Below are 20,557 nucleotides of genomic sequence, written 5' to 3'. Positions count from 1 at the left end.
GCTTTCTGAGATCGGCAAAAGAAGACAAAAGTAACTTGGTCACTCATTTGTAAAAATATACATGTATAAACAGACTTGTCCTGCAGGGCAAAGAAGCGGCAAAAATAAGTAAGAGGGAAGGCCTCCTAGTTGTACATTGACAATGTAAAATCTGACAGTGGTCTACAAACTTATGAAGAAATTCATCAAAGTAGAGAGTGGGACAGATGGCAGCCAGCAGTGGAGAGGAGAAGGGCACGAGCAGACACTGGCATAGTAACAGGTGACTTACTCTATACTCTCTATGGATCATGTGGCGTACAGTTCTCGATACCCAGGGTATAAAAATATGACAGACACAGAAAATTCCTGTCAGTTATATTCATGCAAATATCAGAGAGTCGGTAAAAACAGAGCTTTAAAGCTGGCCACCTCTATTCAAATCCATTTCTGAACCTGGGTTGCTCACAAAGTATTCACCCTTTTCCACCTTATCATGTGTGACTGACATACAGGGTCAAACAGATTTCCGGCCTTGTAAATCCTACATTGTGGTAAAAAGGAGAAAAGCCTTTGACTTCATCACAAACTCAATATATGCCACAGGATGCAGCACATCATTCAATTCTCTGATGATCTGATCACAATTTAGAATTTTGTCTTCACCTTTCACTGTTAGTTGATAAGTGTGGTTTGATTTGAGCAGAGAGAAGCATTGCAACACAATATTGATCATGCAGTGCTAGGAAAAAGCAAGACAGACACAACAGCAGTGACACTTTCCAATCACCCACCTTTCCATGATATGATCATTGAAACACAAAGCACATAAAGATGCAAATGAAAGTTTAAAAAATCAAAGTTGAAAAAGTCTTCGAACAAGAACAACCAGCAAATGTAATTAGGCATAATACACAATTTTAATGCAGAGAACAAGGTACATACTTCATAATGACAAAAATATCACAGCCAGTGGTTTGCATGAGTCTGCAGAAAATTAATCAGAAAAATGTTTATTTACAGTTCCATAGTAACGATAACAAAATGAAAGTATAGAGAGCAAGAGTTTTGGCACATGTACAAACTGGTTATGTTTGTTTCAATAAGGAGAAGCACATCGACACGATAAACGTCAATTGATGCTGGGGGAAAAACAAAACAGACAGAAATCTAAAAAAGAGGAAAAGAAAAGTAAAATCTACCAATACCAACGGTGTCCTCTTATCACCCACCTAGTTAACTGATTCCGTCCATGATTTTTTCAGGCTTTGAACAGAATTATTTTTCCCTGTTCAGTTTTAGACCTGGGGTGCATTTATTTAATGCATTACTGTGAAGCTCTAAGTTACTCTAATATGTATTGTCATATACCAAAGTGATGGGAATCAATAGAAGAATCTGTTTATATCAATAACAATGACCTATAATCTGTTTGTACTGCATTTTCCTTCTGACAAAAACGAACGAGAAAAATAAATTGCGCAACAGCTCTTAGAAAATTTCGACTTACCGCATTTTCTCAGCTCTACAAGTCCTTATAACCCATAAGAATCAACACAACATTGTAGCAATATCACCCTAGCACACATTTATGCAAGAATTTCACAAATTCAGTTGAATATCTTTCTTTGAAGAGACTTTTTATTATACCAGGCTCCGTGTTGTTTACCTTTAGATCTAGCCTACATCGCGACAACAAAACAATGATTTTTGCAAGAATTTCGCGGAGTTTCGATCGATACTGGCCCTCAGAGATTGAGGTCAGGTTTGTTTACAAGTTCTAATTCCTTTCGACAACTTAAAAAGTAGGAACTATGTTAAAAAGTGCACCTTTGTTTCGGATTTCGTTGAGCCACTCACAGCAGTCGAATGGAGGCAGCGGAAAAACTCAGAGCCGCTGTCAGCGGCCGAATGGACGGAATCAGTTAATAGTCTTTCCCTTTAACTTTAACCACCCACCTAGTTACTGTTTCAAACTGCTAAGAACCATCAGTGTCCGAGTCACTCTCTGTGTAAGAAGACATCAAAGCCAACAACCCACTGTTGTTCTGGCTGGTATTCCTGTGACCAGGACTCCCCACCTCCACTGGTGCAAGAAACTCAACACTTCTTTTATCATCATCAGTCTCCGCTGGTCCCACAGATAATTCTGTTTTGTCCATAGAACTTTCTGCAAGAGAACTAGCCTGCTCAGTCTGAGTGTCAGTAGAAAAGCACAAAGGTTGGATGATGCTGTCAGAACTGCTGCTTTCTCTCTGGGACTCAGAGTGCAGCAACCTGCCATGCTGATCCTCAACCGACGATTCCTTTGACAGATCAGAAACTGCACTATGCGAATTTTGGGTGGGGGCGTCCAAATTTGCACTGTGATCCTCTGAATGTACGGAATCATTTTCAGTCTCTCCCTTCACTTCAGTGTCTCCAACAACCTTGTTACTCGTAGACTCAGAACACGTGTCACTATCAACACTATCATCACGAGTTTCACAGCCACTTCCTAGTTTTCTCACAGACTCTGTGGCTTTGGGTGTGCTTCCACAAGATTTCAGTCTAATACCCAGTAAGGATCTGGGGGACTGTAAAGAGCTCTGAGCTCCAGTACTGTTCTTGCTCTTCACATTTAATGGTTTGAACGGGTCTTTGTAGGATGCTTTCAGAGCCCAGCCCAGTTTTTGCTTCAGCTCTCCTCTCCGACTCAAGCTGGGGGCGGTGTGTCTTTGGTAGGGCAGAGCATCCAAAGAAGTTGAGGAAGACTTTGCAGTGGCAGAGGCAGATTTAGATTGCTCAAACAGGGGTCGCATCTCAATGTTTTTCCTCTTCTCCTTCTGTTTGTCTTCAAAGGCTGAAAGAAATATGTAATTGTCATCAATTTATTTATGTCAATCCAGTCAAAAAATAAATGACAGCATGTGTGGAAACACATCAGCACAACAACTGATTACTGTTGTTCTCTTTCCAACATAACAAATTTTCTAACTAAATCATCTTTAAAATCATTACCAAAGACAAATTTAAACATAAATACAGTAGTCTTTTTCATATGCTTATCTGGTGCTATTCTAATTGAACCTGCCAATCTGCTTGACCGTATACTTGAATGTCCAGCACAGGATAACAGCAATGACAACAAAGTCTATAGTATTTCTTCAGAAGGATCCAGGCTTGAACATAATGTCTTGAAATCTTTCCTCAGCAGGTAAGTCTTTTTATTTCATATTTCTATTCAAAAGAAGCCCCACTCTGTCTCAATCATTATGACACCAAAAGATAACACTGCCCGTCTTAATCAAGTGTTTGACTAGAGAGCGTTATGATCCTACACCCAAACCTTTACGCGACTACTAAAACTGAAATCACTGGCTCTAAATTCTGATCTTTGGGTAGTAGCAATAAAAAAATTTTAAATCACTAATAATCTGACAAAGTAACACACTAACAGTAACAGAGAGAGAGAGTGAAAAAGAAGAGAAAAATAAAGAAGACTCTCCGTTATTTTCTTTTGTATCCACAGAAAAGCTACCACCATTGAAAAAGAAATAAACATGATTCGATAGAAGTAACAATTAATAACATAGCTATTGCAGAATACAAAAGGCCTTGATTTACAGTAAATGACTAACCTCCAAAAAAAAAAAAAAAAAATTTTCACTACCATACAGCTCATCTCAGTACCTCAGTAGCAGCATTACATAAAAATATGAACGTGGGGGAAAAAAGGAATTAATGTGCCAGCCTCTGTGGTACAGCAGGTTACAATCTAACCCAAACGTGCAAGTTTACAGTTCCAGACACATGGAGAATGAATTTTGGCTGTACTTCACAGACAGTTTCCTCTCACTTAAGTGTCCATATGAAGACAAGGAATTCAACTTTTACAATAATGTGTTCTTTTACATGAAGACGCATTGTTAAAAAGGAAAAAAAAAACATTACAAAGCACACAGTGTAGCTCACTGCCCAATAACTGTGGCATCGGTGGCTAGTGGTTAGGCTCTCGGACTCGCAACCGTAAGGTCGTGGGTTCGAATCCCGTCAGGGACCCGACGTTGTGTCCATGGGAAAGGCACTTTGCACAAATTTTCCTCACTTCACCCAGGTGGAAATGGGTACCCAGCTATAGACAGTGAAAGATCTTGTCAGTTTGATAGTGTTTGAGTGCGTGAAATCCGCAGCTTGCACTGTATGCTTCCGCGGAAGCTGAGAATGTTTCTGAGTGTTCTCAGAGGGTCTGCTGGGGTAATAATAGTCGTAAAGCGCATAGAGCAAGCTCTTGAGCATGGATATGCGCTATATAAATGCAATTATTATTATTATTATTATTAACTTACAAGAGGTGGCTGTGTACTTGAGCAAGCCCGCCACCTTCCTATCCTCCTCTGTCTCCTCCACCAGTTCTATGTCAAGGGCAGCTCTCTCAAGGATTGCCTTATCTGCTTCAGCAGCCTCTTTCAGCACCTTTTTCTCAGCCTGTAACCAAAATCAAATCAGAAATTGAAGCATTATATTCTGATACACGTACTCATTTCAAATACTCGTAATTCATCCTGGTAATTATTTTTCTTTTACGATGGAGCAAAATGCACAATGTGTACTCATTCAGAAAAATGCCATGAGCTAGGGTCAACTCCTCTTGCCACAAAGGTCACTAAAATGTGTTGGGAACTATTATTTTCAGGACGGGTTCTTATGTATGTAAAATTATGACCAAAAAAATGTTGTTCCATTAAAGTTACATGGTAAAAAGCAGTTCTTAGGCAGATTAGGTTTTTACGCTGAGAGTTCTAAGGCAGAGACCACTGTAACCATCAACTCAGACTCAACACCACAACACTAATGTCACTTTTGATTCATTCAAATGTCAGCTGAAGTCGTTTCTGTTTTTAAATTAATAAGAAGAATATTTGTAATAATTTTCTTTAGTCAGAACACAACGTTTCATGTTACTGTTGTATGTTGTACTGTATTGTAAAGCGCTCAGAGCCTGTGTACTTTATTCGGGGTTGAGCGCTATATAAAAGTCATTTATTATTATTATTATTAAGTTGAAGAACAGACCAAAATTAAAGAATAAGTCATCAATGGTTTCTCAAAATCCCAAAGCTTTTACAAACAAACCTCACAAAGGTGTCCGTGCAGTTTCAAGCGGTGTGTGTATTACTCACCCTAAACTTGTCGCGTGCCATGCGATTCAGGATGTAGTCATCTACCATGGAGATGCGGCTCTCCTCTAGCTGTGCCAGACTGGCCACTTTGTCGGAGCCCTTCTGCTTGTCATCAGAGCCGTGTTCCAGTTTGTACATGGCGTCTGTCGCCATCTTCTTCTGTGTGGCTTTGTCTACAGAACAGAAAGGGAAAAACATTGTGTTGTCTGAGTAACAATAACATAAGGGAAAAATATCCATAATTTTTGTAGATTTGTCTGCAGAACAGAAGAGAAAAATATCCCTTTGTCTGCAAAATATCCACCAAACTTACCATTACTTCCTTTACAACTATACTCATGGGGTTATTTTTTTACCATATAAGGTCATTACTTGAAAATTTTCAAACAGGCAAAAAACAAAACAACACAAAAAACTTTTGATTTAAAGGAAGAGACTAGACACAAAAGTTAGTCTAGACACAAAAGTTAGTCTAGACACAAAAGTTAGTCTAGACACAAAAGTTAGTCTAGACACAAAAGTTAGTCTAGACACAAAAGTTAGTCTAGACACAAAAGTTAGTCTAGACACAAAAGTTAGTCTAGACACAAAAGTTAGTCTACAGTACTTTAATACTATTACTGATAGTTAACGCTGACTCATGCTTTTTTATAGACAATCTACAGATTAACTTCAACAATGGTTTTAGAACAACAACAAAAAAAGTTGACCTATTTCTTCCAGTTCCACGTTCAGAGTATATCACGACCGATGTGCGTCTAGTTGAGGAGAAGAGACTAGTGGAAGAAGAATGGCAGAGGGCACTGAAAGGGTGCACATCTTTATGATCCTCTCTGCTTCCCCACTTGCAATTGTGTCTTGTCAAACAGTTTTATCTTTATTCTATCAAACTTCTCATAAAAGAGCATATCGTGATCATTCATTGACTAAAATAGACATTCTCTTACAACCTCCTTACCCCATATAACCTTACGCAGTGGCGAGCGCCGTAAAACCCTATACTACTAACTATACCACCCCAAAAAGTCAGTTCTACATGTCTCATGCAATCACAAGCCAGTGCCAGCTCTGGGCTTAAACTAGTTTGAGAGAACAGTAGTTCTTATTTCACCAATAAAAAATGTCTGCAGATGAATAAGTAATTTGACCATTATAAAATCAGCTAGGAAAACAACATTGAAATGCCATTTGTACCTTCTGGAACAATCTGTCCATTGGCATGTGGATCCCATCGCTGTTCTTTTCTTCTGGCTCCACACAGGATGACATAATCATGATTCTGGGGAGAATGGTCAATTAAAGCTGTCAAGAGAGTTATTGAGAGAAAACTTTCCATTTTCCATGTACTTTCCATGGTTGACACATTCTGATTTTATTCATTGTGGACAATGCAAAGAGGAAGAGGCGTCTTACAGAGTACCGCACAGTCCACCTTGCTTTAACTGCTGAGACAATCACCTAAAAAAAGACTACTGCCCACTTCCCTCCATGCATCTTTTCTATATAATAATAAAACTGCTGAAGAGGACCGTCTGTCGAAGATGACCACTTTTCTCCTCAACAATGGGTAGTCGCCTTGGACAAGTTCGGCTGTACCTGAATAACTTGGGTGCCAACCCATACCTTGCATTTTGTGTCATTCAGCTAGAGCCCTGCTTTATCTCAGTGTGCATAAAAATGTACAAGCAATCCAAAGCAGCTGAACTCAGATAAGTTGGGGGGTTTTCTTTGCGTTCCCCTACTAGATCTCAGAGAAAGGCCGAGTCTACTGCTCGTTCTTCAACCTGAAGTGCGACTGACTTTTAAGTAGGCCCTATGTGACTGTTTTTCCTACTTTGTAAGGCCCCTTGTCTTCTGGCAGCCACATTCTCAATTCGAAGTTACTACAACATATGCTTTTATACTGACTAATTTTCAATTTTGGTAGGAATTAATTATGAATTTTTTCCAGGTGGCAGCCAAAGCCTGCTCTTATTCATTTTGGAACAACCAATGGATCTTTAAATTTAACATGTGCAACTTGCACATACGACCTCTGCAATTTTTTGTTCTTATCCGATAAAGTTAAGTGTTCGATCTTACCTACCCTTAGATCACAGAAAGACAGCGGTACAACAGAGCCAGAAGTAGCAGTAAGAAGAGTCAGCAAAGGTGAAAGGAGCCAAGAGAAGGCTGATGATGAGGGTAGAAAGTGGAGATGAAAGCAGATGATAAAACAGGACTAGAGAACAGGAGATGAAAATGAAACGAGAAAATTTTAGAGAAAAAAATCTTGTTCATCGCGGTCAGGTTTTAAGCCTGGGACTTTTTAAATGAAAGTTAAACAGTACCTCCAGACCACGAAAGCCCAACTCAAATAAGTAAAGCAGGCCTTCAACATACCTGAGGGTCTGTCTGTATCTCAAAGTAATTGTCACACAAATGGCACTTCATCCGAAATTTGTAGATCGGTGTACTGTAGTAGTTTCCAACTTTTGACTTTTCAGCATTGTAGCGAACTCCCATCCCAACGTGGTTTCCACATCCACCACACCAAATGTTGTACGGCAATTCAAATCTAAAATACAAAAAAAAAAGAGAAGAAAAATTAACATTTTTACTCAGAAATAATACAAAAGCACAAATCCATTCAAATTTGGGTACATCACTGAAATCTAGTTACAGTAATAGCATGATTTACTTGTTTACTCGTGTGAAGGACCGACATCACTGCACAAGGGGCATCCCCGTAAGCGCTCCGTCCCCTGAAGAAGCACATCTCCAAGTGTGTAGATGCTGACAGTTCCAAGCAAAGGTTGATTCCATAGCCCCATAGCCTTCTGCTCCTCCCACTAAGTCTAGAACTCCTGCAGGCACTCCATCCAATTCCAAGCTCACGAAGTCGCTCAAGATGATGGTATTCTGACTCTTCTTGTTCTTTTTCTCGTTTTTCCCTGACTGAACGTACAATTTCAGGTTTGTCAGGGCACAGCTTCCCTTCAGGTTTTGCTTTCCCCGCGAGCTCATCAGCCCGCTCATTGCCCTTGACTCCAGCCTGGCCCGGGGTGAAGATCCACGTGATCTTTTTCAGTGTTGTCTTCTTCAGGAGCTCTGTCCATTCAGCTCTAAGGTTCCCACTTTCAATCTTCCTTAGAGTGCTCTGAGAGTCTGTGACAAAGATCACATGTGCTTGTTGAGTTGTTGTGACCCATTTAAGAGCATGAGTGATTGCCTCTCTATCTCCATTCTCATGTTAGATGCTGTCATATCATATCGTTGGCCTTGTGATAAAACCGGCTAACCCCAGCGAGGTAAATTTTACAGGAGAAGGAAAAAACTGTTTTATTTCAAAACAAAGGCGTCTAAGGATAAATCAATGCTTTAAACACCTATAAAAAAACACTTTACTGAAAATCTGTAGAGCTTTTTTTCCTTTAAAAATTGCTTTTAATGAAACTGTGTGGGTTAGACGGTTATGACGCTCAAATTTTCCTGGATAAAACCGACCAACCCTCAATTTTGTGGGTTGACCGGTTTTATCAGGAAGCCACTGCTGGCCTTGAGTTCGGTTGAGTGCAGCCAAGCCACACTTGACGGTAACGTATTTGATCACTTGCTTCAATCGTCAAGATGTTTTGTAGAAGAAGAAGAAGAAGAAGAAGAAGAAGAAGAAGAAGAAGAAGAAGAAGAAGAAGAAGAAGAAGAAGAAGAAGAAGAAGAAGAAGAAGAAGAAGAAGAAGAAGAAGAAGAAGAAGAAGAAGAAAAAGAAGAAGAAGAGAAGAAGAAGAAGAAGAAGAAGAAGAAGAAGAAGAAGAAGAAGAAAAAGAAGAAGAAGAGAAGAAGAAGAAGAAGAAGAAGAAGAAGAAGAAGAAGAAGAAGAAGAAGAAGAAGAAGAAGAAGAAGAAGAGAAGAAGAGAGGAGGAGGAGGAGGAGGAGGAGGAAGAGGGTGAGAAGGAGGAGGATAAGGAGAAAAAAGAAGGAGGAGGAGGAGTAATGAGAAGAAGAAGGAAGAGGAGGAGGACTATATTATTGCTACCAACATACTATCAGCTGCTGCCATTTCAATGCTACGGAGTCAATTCGGGCAAAAACAGCAGTCACAAAGTTGAACCTTTAATAGAAGTAGAAGAAGCAGAACACAGCAATGGGTATATTAATTACATTTAAAGTAGAAGAACAGGAGGTTGGAAGGGTAAGGGAGAACAGCTACAGCAACAACTACAAAAACAACAACTACAACAACAACAAAAACAACAGTAGTAACAGCAGCAGCAGTAGGCCTTTAGAATTTATGACCGTGTCCGACACGGTACTATTGGCACTGGGTGGCCATTCAAAGGCCTGGAAAAAAGTAATACTAAGAAAGAAATGAAAGCAGAAAGCCACACAAAAGCTCTGCTACCTCAGCAATGGTTTGGGAGAAGTTGGTTACAAAATGATATATCATTATTATACAAAAAGACTTTGTGAGTACCATCAAAGAATGCGCCAGCTTTCTCCAAGTGCGTGGCTTGATAACTACTACTTTATTGAGTTTTCTCGACGACAGAAGAGCATGTCTGTCTCACTCTGTGTCCTATGGCTACAACAAGGCAATATGACAAAAGTTACCATTGTTTGGAAAGACTCTACTATAATCGAATTTGGCTTGATCGCTTTCAAAACTTCTTACTGAGGCAAAGTTTCATGGTAATTGTGGTAGCATCGTGGTACGACGACCTTCAACTCAAGTAGATGTTTATACTGGTTGGCAGTTATCTTCAATCTGTCTTTGCAGAGAGGTCCAGCAGTAACCGTCGTACACAGGGTGTTCAGCTTTCTTGGTCCTTGCGGCGCCTGCCATCCATCATCAAAGTTCAGCTTGTACTGAATTTTAAAGACTGGAGTGTACTTAGATGCCTGCAAGTCAGTGACAGTAGGATCGCCTGCTTTTCTCCCTGGGCGGATTGTTTAGTGCTCTCCGACCTTTGCGAAATCTTTGAAAAAGCTGTGGTCCAGGTACATAACTTCATAGGGCCTGGGGATGCGTCTGGCTTTGGAGCATTATGTTCACGTAGTCCATTGGGATGTACATCAGTGCGTTTTTTAGCGATCGCTCAATAGTGCCATGGACTGAATCCACTTCCATTTGGGTATGGCCCTTGGGGAGAATTTCTGTTCAACTGTGATGTCAAGCTCTTTGGCCAGCGAGGCCATTGCACTCACCAGGGTGGCTTTCTGTTTTAGTAGTTGCGCCAATCTCTGCAAATGATGAAGTGGTTGAAGTCAGTCACTTGCAATATCAGTTAGGGAGTCAGACGTGATGAAAACTGTTGAAGCCCAGACCAACTTCACTTTCATACCAGACATATCATCTGGCGTCTCTGGTGGCAAGATCCTAAGTCGTAACATTGTGTACAGCCAGTTTTGTTTTATATAAGGTGGAAGTCTTTAGTGATGAGGCCAGAAGGACGTACTGGATCTCCATACAAAGGACACACACAGCCTCTCTGTCCTTCTCCTTCTCTGGTCTAGCGGCAGCTTTCCTCATATTCATATTTGAGCTGTGTGTTCTGTTTCTGTGAGGTTTCCAGATTTGAACTTTGTACAAATGTCGTACTGGTCTTTCTTGGTTGAAAGTAAACCCAAATTGTTTTTCTTAAACATTTGGCAGAACACTTGATAGCTCAATGTGGCTTTCACCCTCTCTGCAAAGTTCTCCATGTATACTTGATGCAGATCTGACGTTTTCTGGATTGTCATCTGTAGACAGGAGGATATCTTCGAAAGTTTGTCAAAAAATTCCTCTTTATGGAACAACTTGTCATCCTTGGCTCTCTCATGGTGGGCGTGATGTGTTCTAGGTAGGGGACCTCTTGGTTGTTGTTTTTTCGGAGAAGACACTTTAAATAAACCAGTGGGTCAGGCCTGTGGTGTTCTTGAAGATTGTTTTACAAACAGGTGTTCTTTGACCATTGACTCTTGTAAGTGGCCGTAATTTCTCCTTGGGTTTTCCCTTGCTGTGTAAGATCTCTTTTTGTCTATTGTAAGATTTCTTTTGTCTATCATGTTTATCGTGGCATATACGTAAGCTCTCTTTTCTTTCCAAGAGAGTGACCAGTGATGTCATTGCATTTTGTACCAACCAGTTTACAACTGCCAAGGACGTCAAGTTCACATCCTGCTCGCTTCGTGCCTTGACATGGGTAGAGGCATCCCCAGTTCTTTCAACCTCTTCCTTTTGTTACCCTTCCAATCGTTTTCATGCCGTGTCCTTTTCGCAGAGATCAAAGGTAACATAACTGTTGTACTATCAGCTGATGTGACCTTAGCCTGGTCACGTTGATCACTTTCCACAGCGCTGAGGGTAAGAGGTGACGCAGCAAGAGTGGCATCATCTTATTGAATGTTATAGCGTTATGTAAGCTAAGGTTTTATATAAAGATAAAGCATTAGGTTATGACACTGAGAAAATAATCTACTCAAAACACAAACGAAATGAACTTTCATAGAAAGTCGAACAATGTTTCAGAAGGCAATGACTGCAATAAACACAGCAAATGAAAAAAAAAAAAAAAGCACTTTAAAAAAAAACGATCGTTTGGGGCAGACGGTGTGCTGGACAGGTCCCACAATTTTTTTTTTTGGAGTGAGTTAGTAAAGGAGGAAATGCTATCTACTTCGTCCATTCAATTGTGAAGGAAAAATGATTAGGAGAAGAGACAGTAGTCCGAATAGGGGAAAATGCCTTCACAATCGGTGAATTTCGAGTACAAAGACAAAGAAAAACACGCGGACAGAAAACATAGTTTCATTCAAAACAAAATCCATAAAGATGCATTTCAAATACCGGAATTGTCACGAGATAAACAGTTCTGTGGGAATAGTGGGGAGTTATAGTCATTAATAACGTTATCAGCAGCATTAAAGCGAAGAAAAAAGAGGAAACAACCAGATCTATACAACTCCCCAGTGAGATCAACAAGAAATATTACACAAATATTCCTTTTTGGAGAGCTCCCACGGTTATGTGAGCAAATTCTGGACTATTACAGGTCTGAATCTGATGTCAAACTAAGTCCGGAGACGAGTCGAAGCCGGGGTTAGTCGGTAACGTAGCAAGTGGCCCCTCATTGTTAGCGCGATAAAAACAGCCAACCCTCATTCCGTCCCTCGCAGGTTGGATAGTCGGAATTATCGGGCTAAAATCCGATGGGTGCCGGGTTATACGGTTTTATTTCTAAAGTTTTAAAGACATTTCTAGACAAAATTCAGATCTGTCTTTGAGTGAGCATATGAAATGGACAATTTACTATCGATAGGGCCAATAAAAAGTTTTTTGATATTTTGTGGGTTAGACGGTTTTATCACCAGGCCGACGATATGTTTGTGTGTGCATGTGTGTGTGTGTGTGTGTGTGTGTGTGTGTGTGTGTGTGTGTGTGTGAGAGAGAGAGAGAGAGAGAGAGAGAGAGAGAGAGAGAGAGAGAGAGAGAGAGAGAGAGAGAGAGAGAGAGAGTTAGAAAGAGAGAGGGGGGTGGGAGAAAACGAAAGTGAAATTGCCAAGTTGTAATCATGAGTTTAAACGAGTGATTACAGCTGACAATTTCAAAAGTAGGATAAATAATAACGCTCGCAATACATGTTTATACCATACTTTTATCAAATGACGAAATAAGTTTGGACCCAAAAAAAAAAAAAAATAAAATACCAAAGTAAACGTTCACGTGACCCAAACTCAAGAGTCTTACATGAAAACGAAATTTCAAGTCCCATCTGTGCCAGAGTGAGGAATGGAAAAGTGAATTTTTAGATTCTTTTCATTAGAACATACATGTACTAATTAAGGATCAAAGAGGTCATTAATAGTGCTAGAGTCTGCGACAGTGACGTCATACTGTTGAGGCGAGTCGTGGTATTGTTTAGCAATATCGGTGATCCACTCTAGTGTCCTGCATGTGTATTCAAATCGGCATGAAAAGGCCTGTAATCTCGTCGTTCACAAGCGACGTAGGGTTAAGTACAGCTAAACTGATGAAAACGGGTTTAGAGATCTTGATCAAGATTGTGAGGTTAGCTGAATGGTGGGTTTAAAAGGCACGAAGCACACTAACTGATTTCAAATTGTGTAAAATTCCACAAACAATGAATTCAACAAAGATCAAGACAGATTATTGTACATGAAAAATATGATAAGAATCATAAATACCCCCCTTCCGCACCACGCACTCACAGTATCTAATCTTCCTTGTTTTCTTTTGTTAGTAAGTTGTTAGTTCGTTCTGTGTTGTTTTGTTTTTTTTGCAAGCCTCAACATTAAAAATCAGTATTACGTTTGTTGGGTGAGATAAATCATCTCAACGTGGATTAATTCATTTGGACCATAGAGTGATCAATTTCATAACAGTATCTATAATATATATTTGAATATTACATTTTTGTATTTGGACCAACAATAGGTTTATTCTTAACCTTAGGTTTTCTTTCACCAATTCTGAGCCATTGCAAAGCCGAACCATTCTTGCTTCACGTTAACAAACCACTAGGAGTGAGTGAGACCTTGGTTTCCCTAAAAATATTATCACTTTCAGCAAGAAGATTCCACAGAGAAGAACGCTAATGAAAGTATTATGAACAGCTGCTGAGCCATTTTTGTTCTCTTGTCTCCCTGCTCAAACACAGATATTTCAGAAAAAACTCAGTATGTAAAAAAGAAAACAAATCAATGAAAAAATAAAGACAGCTTTTCAGCAATATTTGATGATGCATGCAGTATAACAGACGCTTCATATATATATATATATATATATATATATATATATATATATATATATATCTACTTGAATATTTATAAAATATATATATATGTCTTAAAAATACACATAATAGACAATCTCCTCATAGAAACCACCTTGTGACATTCTTGTTTTTAGCTTGATTAAGACACTGAAATCCACGGAGGCTAGAGATAAATCTTTCTTCTCATTGGTTGCCCAGTTTGGGGACGTTAGGTTAATATTTATATGGATTCAGCACCTTCCAAATGCGGACAGTCGAAAAATCACGGTGCCATTTCGTAGGTTTTGGTCTCGCTACCGCCAATCCTCTTTCTGCGATAATATCTCGGCTGTCGCTTAAGTGATTATTTATATGAGACATTAATCGGAAAAAAAAATGTCTTCAGTGAATGCCTCAATTTCTCCCGCGTGTATTGATGTATGAAACATTGGGCTGATGCAAAGAACAAAGCTATAATAACGGTGTCCCCGGGGTTACCCCTGGCTCGGGCGAGTCTACCGCCTTTTCGCACTGCTGCGCGGGGCGAGTGGTATTGCTACAGTACAATTTATGAGCAGTAGGTAGATCTAATATTTCACTTGTTTTTTTACCAGGGGTTTTCAGAATTTAACCATAAATTGATGTTTTGCAGTTAGTTGAGTTGGGTTTCATATCTATTGCTCGCCGAGCGTCAAGCATCATTCAGCACGCGTGTCGAAAAGTAATTGTTTAGTTAGAACAAGAAGGAATTGTCGGTGGAGCCAAAACCCACACTCCATGCCAAAGCTATTGTGGGGGCCAAAACCGGATTATCGTAAATTCATACACAATTTATAATAGCTCTCAATCAACTGTACAACTGTTTGTATCATCATACTGTTAAAATCAAATAGATCTAGATCTAGTAGATATCCTATAGCCTTGGCCTACATCAAGGGCGTGGATGGTTCGGAATTTCCCTTACGACTTAGGATGACTCGATCGATGTGAGCCAGTCCTGCGATCTAGATTCTAGTAAGATCTACTAGATCTAGATCTAGATCTAGATTCTAGATACATTAAGGGCTGGTGGGGCACCTAAAAATCGTGTTTTGGGGTCAAATTAAGTAAATTTGGATTATTACATACATATTATAGTACCTGGACATTTCTTGAACAATAATATATCCCGAAATGTATGTAAGTCTTGCTACACCCTAAAGCTGTGTTCTCTTTCCAGGTTTGTTGGCGAAATCACATGTTTTGCAACCTTTTCATACCGTTATTGGCTGTTTTCTCACAATTCTATTTTTTCACACATTATCCCACTTTTCTGCTCTGTTTCTTGTTCAATTTCAATGTAACTTTCACAAGATACCAACAACACCTAGATCTAGATCTGGTTCTAAATTTTGGCTTGTTGAATTTTCGATAAATGGAGTAGTTTTTGATTTACGGGCTTAGAAAACATGAATTTTTCTTTTTTTTTCACTTTTTTTGCAACAACCCAATTGTAAATGTCATAAAATAAAAACTAAAGCATAAGTCTATATCAGACATTCAACAAGCCAAATTTAAGACCTAGATGTTGGCATGCCAAATTAGAAGTGAATCAGTTAATAAATAGACTACGGCTAAGGCTAAGGCGGGAATAAAATGGGATTGAAATAAAATTTAAGGTATACATAATCCACTATGGCCGCCGTTTCCATAGCAACCGATTCACAATTTATTTTTCGAACTATTGATTTCAAATCCTCAATAACACACAATGTCCCACAGCAAATTTAGGCACTCTAGGCTTTGTAATAGCCAAAATAGACCCCAGGTGCTCCACCAGCCCAGGCCTTAGGAGGCCTAACATTAACATGAAGGAAGTGGCTATTCTCATCCGGGGTGAGAATAGAAAAACGATCTACCTCTCACCCCGGGTGAGACTTGCCAGCATAGGCTATTCTCACCCGGTGCGAAACAAGACCTGCTTTTCTTCCTTTTGGAATACTGTCTATCGGTGTGGATGATCAAATTGATAAAAGCCAAGAAAAAATTACGTTATAGCACAAAAGTAAGCTAATTTGATCGTCTTCAAAGATGCTATGACTATGGCTATTTCACTGTTCGAATCGAGCCGAACTACGCGGGTCGCCATTTTGTTTTGCCCGGAAGTTCTCGCAAGATCTACTCCTCCCCTCTCTCTATCTCTCTCTGTCTCTTTCTGAATTGTCTATCGGTGTGGACGATCAAATTGACCAAAACAAAGTTAAAAAATGATGTTAAAACACAAAAGTAAATTAATTTGGTTGTCTACAAAGATGCTACGGCTATTTAACTTTTCGAATCGAGCCGAACTACGCGGGTCACCATTTTGTTTTGACTGGAGGTTCTCGCGCTACTCCTCTCTCTCTCTCTTTCTCTCTCTCTCTCTCCACTGCCCACAGACAAAATTGTACGCTTTTAGTAAGCTACAGTTGTAATGGAACGTTTGTTCACGGCACAGAATTCTACAATTTTTCTGTTATCACAGTGTAGAATTCTGTGGTTTAGGGTGAACGCAAAATTTGGTAAATGCGCACCGGGTGAGAATAGCCACAAGACTCGCCTGCACTATTCTCACTCCGGGTGAGAATAGAGGTGGCCGGGTGAGAATAGCCAAAAGACTCGCCTGCACTATTCTCACAGGTGGCCTACTTACCTACTAACATGAAATGAATATAAACACAATACTGTACCATTTTTTACAGGATGTTCTCGGTCATGTAGTAGATCTAAGTCCAGAGCTATCTCTACAGGGCCCAGAACAAGTGACAGTGCAATCAACTCTGTGACTTGGGTCAGTTGTGGAAACAATAGAAATAGAGCCTACTCTGGCAACTCACACAGTCATTTTTCTATTCACAGCAGAAAAACGAAGAAGGGCGACTGCTGGCTGGCAGAGTGGTGCCCCTTGCATATGTTCGTTCCTCTAGTGGGGACATTCGTATTTTTCGTCTTTTATTATTTTAATTTAAGGTAGCAGGAAACAAAGAAGGCTGTTTGGGACATTATACAACCACGTTTGATTTTACCTAGATATCTATATAGATGTCCTACTATCATGTACAGAGTCACCAACAGGAGTGTTAAGGAAAACGAGACAGATCCCAGTCAGGGATGAGGTAGGAAGAAGGCGGTGCGATTGAATGGACATACTCTCAGGAAGTCAGGCAAATGCATAACAAAGAAAGTGTTGGATTGGAATCCACAGAGTAAAAGATCAAGGGGAAGACAGCGTGGAACCTAGAAAAGAATCACAGAAATTGATGTTGCCTTCAACAGAAAAGTGGGAAGACATGGAATAACATCAAGAGGCTAGCCCAGGATAGACAAGTGTGGAAAGTGATAGCCCGTGGCCTATACCCTGTTCAGGGTGAGAAAGGCAATGGTGATACATCAATAAAGAATTTTTTGGACAAGACCAAACAAAATGCAGATTATGCATTCAAAATGGCAGCCGCGAGTAAAATATAGGGTTCACTTCAAACACTCTTGGTCATTAATTACTTTTTGTATTTTTCATTAAACTTTCAGTAAAGCTTTTTTGATAGGCATCCATACCCAATGCAGGTCGGGAATTAAAAAGAAACTAGATATTGAGGAAAAAGTTTTCTTCCTATTAGCCTATAGACTATAGGTTGAAGTATGGCTGAAATATGAAGAAAAAAAAGCTAATAAATATGCATGACATGCAGAAAAAGATACGTTAAAATGATACATCTTTAGTTAGAGTTTTAGGACATGCAGCATTATCTTCCAAATCAGTAGCCTATTTGTATGCAAAATTTCAATTTGATATCAAATTGTAGTTAACTCACAATCATGTTTGAATAATGACATTCGAGCTGAAAATTAAATGCGAAACAGAGAATGAAGAAAAACGAAAAATTAGGTTTGCTTGAAGTTCATGTTTGAAACAAATTACAAGTACTGCCTTACTTCAATGGCCAAAGGATTGTATACATCTCCCTCCTTCCCATTTGTACTGCCCTGAAAGCCTTTTCCGATGTTTTTTACATAGAATTCAACCAACTTGTATGTTGTTTAAGACAGAGAAGTCAACCATTTTTTATTTGTGGCGATCTGAACATACACTACGACAACCAAACATGTGCAATTACATGAAAGTTTATGTATATTCTAAAACAGCACGATCTTATTCAACATATATTTCTCTGCCAACGCAAAAGCATGGACATACACTTGATCTGATCATCACGCCGAATAATGCACCTCTTTTCAAGAACATAGAGGTCATCAAAGGTATCTCGGACCACCCATTACTTGTAGCTGATTAGAACCTCAGTAAACCAAACACCGTATCAAAATGTGTTCAGTCTCGTAACATGAAACAACTCGATGTTTCATCTTTTAAATCGGATATAAACTTCGTTCTCGGCTCTACTCCTGACACCTCTGTAGATCAATGCTCGTCAGTTCTGCGCAATGCATTGGACAAACAAGCTCCCGTAGTCACTCGTAACATCTCACCAAGACCAGCATCTCCGTGGTTTACTCTCGAGATCAAAGAGGCCAAAAAACAACGATGGAAAGCGGAGAGACAGCTTAGAAAGACGGGCCTCCACGTCCACAAACAGATTTTTGGCAACTGAACGAAACAACGTCAACACCGTGATAGAAAAGTACAAGAAACAATTTTATCTTAACAAATTTCAAAATGTAAACTCCTGCAAGGAACTTTTTCGATTATCTGATCAATTATTAGGAAGGGAGAATTGTACACGGTTTCCACCTGGAACTGATAAAGAACTTTTGTTGTAATTTTCTGCACTTTTTCAATGATACAATTTTGAAAGAATAAAAACTGATTTAGACTCTGATATGTTAGATGTAAATACAAATAGTTGTTGATGAAAATCTTGCAATTATGAACAAATCAACATTGAGTGAATTTAAAGTGGTATCAGAGAAATATGTCATTAAGTATATCAAAGACTAAAGAGTCCCCCGCTAAAACATGCGACTTAGACCGGAGATGACTAGTATTTTTTTGTCTCCGCTTAGACCCAATACCCACTTCATTGTTAGTTACGTGCATTGAAGATCTCGCACCATTTGTTACTCGTTTTATTAATATGTCACTCACCACTGGAATCGTACCTGATCTTTTCAAACAAACCATTGTAAAACCTGTACTTAAAAAACAAGGTCTTGATGAAAACGACATGAGAAATTTTAGGCCAGTTTCCAATCTTAACTTTTTATAAAAAATCCTGGAGAAAATCGTTTTGTGTCAAGTTCAATAACATCTAAAGGCCAATGATATGGAAGAACCTCTTCAATCTGCTCATAAAAGGCACCACAGTACGAAAACCGCTCTTTTAAAGGTATCATCAGATGTTTTAAATAAAATCGATAATAAAAAAGTCTGAGTTTTGGTTCTACTTGATTTGTCAGCGGCGTTCGATAACACCGACAACGAAATTTTACTAGAGAGATTGGAAAAGAAATTTTTACTATCAGGTACTGTTCTAATGTGGTTTAAATCATATCTAGAAAATAGATTTATGTCAGTAAAAATTGGCAATGATGTGTCAGGTAGGTTACCTCTAAAATACGGAGTTCCTCGGGGTTCGGTCCTTGGTCCTGTCATCTTTACAATGTACACGCAAAGTCTGTCATAAAAAATGTCTTTATATGCCCTCAATTACCATCTTTATGCAGACGATACACGGCTTTATGGATTTACTACAACTGACAATGTACACAATCTCATAGATAAAATTGCCAGATGTATCAATGATGTAAGAAAATGGATGCTCAAGAACAAATTAAAATTAAATGAGGATAAGACCGAAATATTATTTCTTCGTAGCAGCGAATGCAATGAAATCGACAATATCAGAATAAACATCAATGGCCACGAAATATCAGCCCAAACTAAAATAAAAATAATTTAGGTGTAGTGCTAGATCAAGATTTGTCAATGAAATCCCATGTACGGTATCCAATTTTTGTAAAAATCTATAATCTCCAACTGATGGAAATAGGGAGCATTAGAAAAAATGTATCTGTTGGTGTCACCAAAACTTTAATAGCATCACTTATATTGTCAAGGATTGATTACTGCAATTCCTTACTTGCTGGTGTACCTGATGATCAGTTACAACAACTACAATGAGTACAAAATATTGCTGCCAAAATAATTGTTAAGAAACTAAAGCATGATCATGTGACTCCTATTTTAAAAGAATTACACTGGCTCCCGGTGAAAGAGCGTATCATATATAAAATCTGTTTAACTTGCTACAAGTGCTTACATGATTTATCACCGGAATACATGTATCTAAAACAGTTTTTAACACCCTATGTGCCTCCTAAGGCACAGGACCAGATAACATTCCAGTTGAAGTGATTGTCGCGCTTGAAGAACTAGGCACTGAAATAACCACAAAGCTCCTAAATGCTATTTATGACAGCGGTGAGATCCCAGAAGATATGATGAAGTCAGTTTTTATAGCTTTACCTAAAACACCAGGTGCCACTGAGTGTGATATGCATAGAACAATTAGCCTTGTGGGTCATTTTACACAAATATTGCTGCGAGTAATACATGTAATGGGAAGATTGAGAAAAAATGTAAGACCAGAGATATCTAAAACACAATTCGGCTTTGTTCCTGACAAGGGCACCAGTAATGCTATATCC

At 39.1% G+C, this 20,557-nt stretch overlaps 1 protein-coding gene across 1 annotated transcript; it reads right to left on the bottom strand.

Moving 5' to 3' along the window:
* Nucleotides 1-1,758: 1,758 nt before the first annotated feature.
* Nucleotides 1,759-19,502, bottom strand: LOC101862214 (coiled-coil domain-containing protein 130). The gene is made up of 6 exons (XM_013087559.2): nucleotides 19,457-19,502; nucleotides 7,524-7,795; nucleotides 6,336-6,420; nucleotides 5,142-5,314; nucleotides 4,308-4,446; nucleotides 1,759-2,821 (listed from the first exon to the last, which is right to left on the bottom strand). Exons 1-6 carry the CDS (start codon nucleotides 19,500-19,502, stop codon nucleotides 1,959-1,961), a joined length of 1,578 nt encoding a protein of 525 aa, XP_012943013.2. The 3' UTR covers nucleotides 1,759-1,958.
* Nucleotides 19,503-20,557: the final 1,055 nt, after the last annotated feature.

Source organism: Aplysia californica, unplaced genomic scaffold, assembly GCF_000002075.1.
Source record: "Aplysia californica isolate F4 #8 unplaced genomic scaffold, AplCal3.0 scaffold00602, whole genome shotgun sequence".
NCBI lineage: Eukaryota > Metazoa > Mollusca > Gastropoda > Aplysiida > Aplysiidae > Aplysia > Aplysia californica.
Note: the sequence above shows the minus strand (reverse complement) of the source record. Positions and strands in the feature narration are given on the sequence as shown.

Bases quoted from the DNA above. Each gene is read 5' to 3' on its own strand.
- LOC101862214 (XM_013087559.2), bottom strand. From the start codon at position 19,502: ATGACAGGACCAAGGACCGAACCCCGAGGAACTCCGTATTTTAGAG. The intron at 5,315-6,335 runs GTACAAATGGCA...TCTGTTCTGTAG, and splicing joins TGGACAGATTGTTCCAGAAG to ACAAAGCCACACAGAAGAAG. The intron at 2,822-4,307 runs GTAAGTTAATAA...TATTTCTTTCAG, and splicing joins CAAGTACACAGCCACCTCTT to CCTTTGAAGACAAACAGAAG.